Raw genomic sequence first — 7819 nt, 5'->3', positions numbered from 1 at the left:
AGTGTGGGTGTGTGGTGCATTGTGTCTATGAGTGTATGTTTGTGTGTCACACATGTGGAAGTCAGACCCGTGTGTGTCCCAGTGGCTGAGCTGAGGACGTCAGGCTTGCTGCAGGTGCCTTGGCAGTTGAGCCATCTCACTGGCCTGCTCCTTACTGAGGTAGGTCGAGTGTGTAGCTCCCGGGGAGCTCCTGCTTCCGCACGGGAGCGCTGGGGTCCTTTGGTGTTTGCTTTCATAGTCATCATACTGATTACTCATCTGGACAGAGTAAGGGATGTGCTATACATTTTAAGATTTGTTTTTGTATGTTGATGCCTGGGGAGGTCAGCAGGGCAGGGGACGCAGGTGGATGTTGGCAGTTTTTATGTGCTGGGGACTGGCTGTGTCCTATAGAAGAGTAATAAGTGCTTCTAACCACGGAGTCAATTCTCCAGTCTCTGTATGCTATAATTCCAATGCTGCTCTTCTTTTATATTTTAGTTTACTTATGTGTAGCTGTCACTATAATGCAAAAAGCTTTGGCTGTTTATTCACTAAGCTTTTATTTGTTCTGAGACAGAATTTCTTCGTAGCCCTGATTGACCTACATATGCCAAGTTGTCCTCAAACTTGTGATCCTTCTGTCTCAAGGTCCCAAGACTCACAGGCATGAGGTTACAGGCAGGAATCACCTGGCTTATTTGTTTTTTAAAGATAGAGTCTGAAGCCAAGCTGGCCTGGAACTTAACTGTAGCTCAGACTGACTTCATACTCTTGTTTCTCTGTGTAACAGCCCTGGCTGTCCAGGGATTTTTTTTTTTTTTTTTTTTTTTTTTTTTTTTTGTAGACCAAGCTGGCCTTGAGCTTACAAGAGATCTGTCTGGTTCAGCTCTGGTGTTCCCCCACCCCATACTGGGATTAATGCAACCATATTTTTGGCAAACACTGTAGTTTATTTTCCCAAGGGAGGATGTGATTTTAGGCACAGCAGTCCTGCCTCTGCCTCCTGAGTGCTGGGATTACAGGTGTGGGACACCACACCTGGCCATATTATAATATTCTAATGACAATACCATCTGAATATTTGAGAAGTGCTTGTTTGAGTGAATATAAAGTACAAAGGGAGATTTTGGGTGTGGGTGTGTGCATGCGGTGGCTTGAAGGCAGGCTTCGAAGTCCTTCATGCGTGCTGGAGGAACACTGTAATCTTTAACTTGATAGGGCTTGTGACTGCTGTGTGTAATATGGGCTTTTTTTGTTTGTTTGAGACAGGTCTGTTAGAAATAAGGCTATGCAGGGTGCGGTGGCACATACCTGTAGTCCCAACACTCAGAGAGGCAGAGGCAGGAGGATCTCTGAATTTGAGGCCAGTCCGGTCTACAGAGGGGGTCCAGGACAGCCAAAGCTATACAGAGAAACCCTGTCTTTAAAAAAAAAAAGAAAAGAAAAAGAAAAAAGAATATGGGTAAAGATTAACTAAGAATAGTGAGCAACTTTTTTCTTTTTTTCTGAAACAGGGTTTCACTGTGTAGCCTTGGCTGTTCTGGACTCCCTCTGTAGACCAGGCTGGCCTCGAACTCACAGCGATCTGCCTGCCTTTGCCTCCTGAGTGCTTAGACTTAAAGGTGTGTGCAACCATCACCTGGCTTGTGAGCAACTTCTTAGGGGAATTGGAGGTCAGAGAATCCTTGGTAGCTCTGCTAGGTTAGAGGGGTTAAAGGCTGGGCCATGTAGCTCAGTGGGAGAATGGCTGCCTGGCAAATATGAAGTCTTGGATTTGATTTCTGGCACCATGAAAGACTAGAGCAATAAAGTAATAAGAAAAAAAGATGAGGTGAAGAGCTGAGAGAGCTGGGGGGGAGTGAGACATGTATGGAAGAAGCCACAGGCAATGAAACTTCTTGTGACTGTAGGTAGCTGGAGAGAAATGTGATTGTACCAAATAAAATCTAATGTCTTCTAATGTTTAAGAGTTGGCCAGCACTCATCTTTTTCCATGGGCAGGTTATAAACATAGCCCAGCTGATAACATTGTGTGGGTGTAGGGAGTTCAGCCTTGTCCACCAGCTGTTGGGGGCCTGACCCTGCCCTCTGCAGCTGTGGAGAATAAAAGTATCAGCTTGGTCAGCTCCTGGCATGTGAACACTGCAGTTGAGCTGCATGGAACTCGGCCTCACAGCCATGTTTGGCACCTCATTGCCTTAATGTCTTGCAGACTGGCAGTGCTGTTGATGTCTTCTTACTTCCTAATGGACCAGTAGAGATTCTTTGGTAAATTGATTTCCTGCTTTAAAAAAAAAAAAAAAGGTTGAGAAGAATGGGTTCTGATAGAAAGTAAGAACGCAGATTGGAAAATAAATGAAAGTAATAAAAGACAACTGGTCACAAGAGCACAGTAATGTTAGAGACCTAATGGGAGTAATTGCTGGGTATTGGAAAGTCTAGGGAGCTTGGTGCGATTCTGGCCCAGACTAGCGCTGCTGGATTAGAGATGAGGTATTGAGGTGACAACAGTGGCTGCCTCATGAAGGGAGGCCAAATTGGGGACTGTTTACTTCCTTAATTGGATATTTGAATATGGTCTAGTGTTTAAAAGCACAGACTAGGGAGCCAGATGGGTTTGCATCCTTCCCTTTGTTACTTAATGGACAGTGCCTATAAGATGGGGGTAATATGTACTCCAGAGCCTGGAAAGTTTATGATTTATACCCTAAAGCCCCAAAGGTCAAGCTTGACGGCACATGTCATAATCTTAGCACTTTAGAGGCTGAGAATGAAGGACAGTCAAAAGTTTGAGGGTAACCTGGGCGGTTACATAGCCAGCACCATGCTGCATAGCAAGGAGCAGGTTGAGATCCTAAAATACCTGGCACATAGTAAAATGATACGTTTGCTGGTGTTACTGCTTGCTGGGTTTAGGATTGTGGCAACGAGTGCACACACCTAGGATCATCTTTACCAAAGACAGACTCTCAGAGCTGAGTCAGTACTATCTCTGTGGGTATCCTTGTTCGTAGTGTGCGTGGACGCCACAGGCTCAGAACTACTGTTACAGGGTCTGTAATTGCTATATTACAAGCTTAAGGTATTTTTGCCTAAAATTTAGAGTCTTCATGATGAATTTGTGTCCCACTGTATAAACTTAAGAGATACAGGTGGCTGTTAAAGATTTTTAATAATTTCTAAACAGAGACATCATATCTCCTCTCTTCCCCTTTCCACACCCACCCCTGAACCTGCCACTGTGCAGAGGCAGGGATTAGAGCCAGCGCTTTAGGCATGCTGGGCAAGCAATCTATTACTGAGCTCGATGCTCCTCCCGGAGTCTCTTGAAAACATTTGTTTGGCTGAAGTACTTTGCGTGTAAAGTCTAAGTGTTTTCTAGGACCAGTGATGTGGTTCAGCAGGTAAAAGCACTTGTTTTAAACTTGATTACCTGAGTTTTGAACCTAATGGCAGAGGAGAGAGCCCCTTCTCTAAGGTTGACCTGACCGCCGCCACATGTGTGCCCGAGCACTCCCCTTATATCACAAATACAGATCATTTTGTACCTTAAATAATGGGGGAAATTTCTGAATTTTTTTTGTCAGTAATTCTAAGTTAAAATCTACCACTGAATCATACCTTTAGTTTACTTTGAATATTAGAAACTTTGTTTGATTTTGTATTTTGAAATTTCACTTGACAGATCAGGGTAACCTCATGCTTTCTGTAGCTCAAGAACCTGAGGAATGGAAGAGTTTCTGACAGATTATTTTTAGAAGTCCCTTGCTCTTGTCTGTTTCTATTCTAAGAATTCTCTTGGAACCTGTTCCAGAGTAGTAGAGCTGATGGAAAACACGTGTAAACGCAGTTCCTGGGCTCCAGCAGCTGGGCTCCTGCTGTGGACACAGATCTATTTACTATACCAGATTCTGTTTCCAAAAGAAGGCAGTTTCCCTGTGCATTGCTTTGGTGTGCTAGTTGAAGGTATTCTTTTTAATTTTATTTATTCATTTTACATCCTGATCACAGACCCTTCCCTCTTCTACCCACCCACCCTTGAAGGTATTTCTTTTTCTTTTTCTTTTTTTTTTTGGTTTTTCGAGACAGGGTTTCTCCGTGTAGCCTTGGCCATCCTGGACTCACTTTGTAGACCAGGCTGGCTTCGAACTCACAGCGATCCGCCTGCCTCTGCCTCCCGAGTGCTGGGATTAAAGGCGTGCGCCACCACGCCCTGCTGAAGGTATTTCTTATTCTGGTTTCCATGCCATTATGTATACAATGTTTTGCCTGCATGTACACCTGCAGATCAGAAGAGGGCATCAGATCTCGTTATAGGTGGTTATGAGCCACCATGTGGTTGCTGGGAATTGAACTCAGGACCTCTGGAAGAACAGCTAGTGCTCTTAACCTCTGAGCCATCTCTCCAGCCCAAGTGGCAAAACTTTTTAAGGGTTTTTGATGATTATTTTGGGAAGTTCCTCCCTCCCTCCCTTCCTCTTTCCCTCCCTCCTTCCCTCCCTCCCTCCCTCCCTGTCTCCTTCCGTGTGCGTGTGTGTGTGTGTGTGTGTGTGTGTGTGTGTGTGTCTGTCTGTCTGTCTGTCTGTCTGTCTGTCTGTCTCAATCAGAGATGTGAAGTGTAATGGAGCCCTGGCTGTCTTGTACTTATGTAGATCAGGCTGGCCGTGAACTCTCAGAGATCCGCCCGCCTCTGCCTTCTGAGGTCACACCCATCTTGGTTTTAGTCTTTTATACTTACTATAGGAATTCTGGGAACTGAACTCAGACTAGGTGATAAGTGCTATTACTTGCTGAGCCACCTTACCAGCCGTTGGTGCTTAAATTTATTTATATTATTATTATCATTATTATTATTGGTTGTTGTTTCTCTGTGGCCCTGGCTGTTCTGGACTTGCTTTGTAGATCAGGCTGGCTTCGAACTCACAGCGATCCGCCTGCCTCTGCCCTGAGTGCTGGGATTAAAGGCGTGCGCCACTGCATTGGCTATAACTCACATATTTGAAAGATACTTATTTGTAGTGTCTGAGGTAGCATAATGACGTGTGCTTAGTGTCTTAGTCACTGTTCTGTTGCTGTGAAGTGACACCACGGCCAAGGCAACTCTTATTAAAAGAAAGCATTTTGTTGGGGCTTGGTTATAGTTTCAGAGGTTTAGTCCACTATCTTCACGGCTGCAAGCATGAAGGCAGGCAGCAGGCATGGTGCTGGAGAGGGAGCTGGGAGCTCACATTTCAGGGGAGAGAGAGAGAGAGAGAGAGAGAGAGAGAGAGAGAGAGAGAGAGAGAGAGACACACACACACACACACACACAGAGACACACAGACACACACACACACCACACACATACACACATACACACACACACACACACACACACCAGGCCTTCAAAACCCACCCCCAGCACACACCTCTTCCAACAAGACTGCACTTCTTTTTTTTAGAGGGAAGCGTTTCAAGACAGGGTTGCTCTGTGTAGCCTTGGCTGTCCTGGAACTCACTCTGTAGACCAGGCTGAGCTCAAAGTCAGAGATTGAAGGTGTGCATGACCACGCCCTGCACTTCCTAATCCTTCCCAAAGACTTCCACTACTTGGGCACCATTCTCGTTTGTTTGTTTTTTTGGTTTTCGAGACAGGGTTTCTCTGTGTAGCCTTGGCTGACCTGACTCTTTGTAGACCAGGCTGGCCTCAAATTTCAGAAATCCACCTGCCTCTGCCTCCCGAGTGCTGCGATTACAGGCATGTACCACTGCACCCAGGTCTTTTGGCTATTTTTAATAAATAACTTGGCTAGAAACTTAGCTCATCAATTTGATGTGGCCTATTTGATTTATTCCCCTTAATGCTTGGGGTGGTTAATCCAAAAAAATTAAAATTATCCAGAAATTTACATTTAATTTATTTGAGGTAGGGTTTCATATAGCCCAGGATTCCCAAGCTGAATTTGCTTTTTTTCAAGACAGTACTTGGATTAAAGGCATGTGCCACCACTGCCCAGCAAACTGTAGAATATCTTAAAAAAAAAAAAAAAAAAAAAAAAAAAGTAGGGACTGGAGAGATGGCTCAATGGTTATAGCACCCACTGCTCTTCTGAAGGTCCTGAGTTCAATTCCCAGAAGCCACATGGCAGATCACAGCTGTTTGGTGCCCTCTTCTGATGTGCAGATGTACATGCAGACAAAGTACCTATATGCATACATTACATAAATCTTAAAAGGGACTGGGTGTGGTAGTGCACTCCTCTAATCCCGTTGCTCAGGAGGCAGAGGCAGGCGGTTTGAGGCTAAAACCTTGAACTTCTGATCTGTCTTCAGGCTTTATGCGCTACTATACCTGCATTTACATGGCTCTAGGGTTGGTTTTAAGGTATGCTTCCACCCCCCACCCCCCAGACAGGGTTTCTCTGTAGGCTTGGTTGTCCTGGACTTATTTTGTAGACCAGGCTGGCCTTGAACTCACAGAGATCCACCTGCCTCTGCCTCCCGAGTGCTGGGATTAAAAGGGTGCGCCATCATGCCTGGCTGGTATGCTGGGTTTAAGGCTGTTTTGACCAGAACTTGGGTTAAAGGTATGCCTGTAGTTCTGGGGTATAGAACCCAGCCCTTAATGATGGCATAGCACATGGTCTTAACTGTCTAGCCATCTCTGTGCCCCAGTGTCCCAAGCAGGTGCCATTGTGCCCACATTAACATGAACACTTATTTACATTTGGTTTCTTCGGCTTGTTTGTCTTGAGGCAGGGTTTCTCTGTAACCCTGGCTGTCCTTGAACTCACAGGAGATCCTCCTTCCTCTGCCTCCCAAGTGCTAGAATTATAGGCACCGGCCAGCACTGCCTGTCTGCATTTTCTTTCTTACTCTGTGTCTGTTTTTTGTGTATATTTGTGGGTATTGAGTGTCAAGCTGTGTGAATAGAGGTCAGAAGACAGCCTATGAAAGTTGGTTCTTTTCTACTATACGAATCCTGGGAATTGAATTCAGATTGTCAGACCTGGTGGCGCGTTCCTTTACCCACTGTGGTACTCTGTTGGTCCCAACCATAGCATCTCTGGATTAATGAGCAAAATTAACTTAAGATTCACAAGTCGCTGATGATGTAGCTATGTTGTAGAATATTCGTTTAGTATTCATGAGGTCCTGTGTTCAGCCCTCTCCCACCCCCCAAATGATACAAATGTAATTTAGAATGCACTGGGCTGGCTGGGGGGGGGGGGTGTTATTTACTTCTATTTCTGTTTTTTTTTTTTTTTTTTTTAATTGCGATAGACTCTATGTAACCTTGGCTGGCCTGGAACTTGCTATGTAGACCAGGTTGGCCTCAACTCAGATTTGCCTGCCTTTGCCTCCCAAGTGCTGGAATTAAAAAAGTGTGCTGCCGTATTCAGCTCTTTTTGAAAAAATATTCTAAAGTATTTTTATGTTTTATTTTGTGTGTATTTTCCCTCCCTGAATTAGAGGCTTGGTTGTTTTTTTTTTTTACCATGATTTGGAAGTTTTACTTACAGTGTCTTCTTTCTTGCAGGTTTTGTATTTTGTACATACATTGTTCTGTATATTCTGTATATGATGACTTCTGTGAGCAACGATCGCTGCCGAGGTGCTCGGGAAAAACCACAGATGCCCACGACACACGCAGCACAGTCACAGAACCAAGTGGTGCAGGTGAGCCGGGCAGCTTCTGTCTCCTTCAGAAGTAAGAACTCTCAGGGAGAAGGAATGCTGGGATGTCCCCTGTTAGGAAGCTCAGAGTTAGCCTTGTTCTATAGAGTAAACAGTGAGTTGTAGGGAGGAGGCGATGTGGCTGCCTGATGTGCTCCAGGGCACCACCTGCTTAATCGTC

General features: G+C 44.9%; 1 protein-coding gene across 1 annotated transcript in view; it reads left to right on the top strand.

Annotated features, from left to right (window-relative positions):
• Window positions 1–3688: 3688 nt before the first annotated feature.
• Window positions 3689–7819, top strand: part of Ubap2 (ubiquitin associated protein 2) — a 59898-nt gene continuing 55767 nt past the window's right edge. Inside the window, exons 1-2 of the mRNA XM_051157812.1 lie at window positions 3689–3948; window positions 7502–7641. Of these exons, the coding sequence (XP_051013769.1) occupies window positions 3810–3948; window positions 7502–7641 (279 nt within the window). The 5' untranslated portion in view covers window positions 3689–3809. The remainder of the gene's footprint in view (window positions 3949–7501; window positions 7642–7819) is intronic.

Source organism: Acomys russatus, chromosome 2 (genome assembly GCF_903995435.1).
Source record: "Acomys russatus chromosome 2, mAcoRus1.1, whole genome shotgun sequence".
In the NCBI taxonomy this organism is placed as follows: domain Eukaryota; kingdom Metazoa; phylum Chordata; class Mammalia; order Rodentia; family Muridae; genus Acomys; species Acomys russatus.
This window is presented reverse-complemented; position numbering and strand designations above follow the sequence as displayed.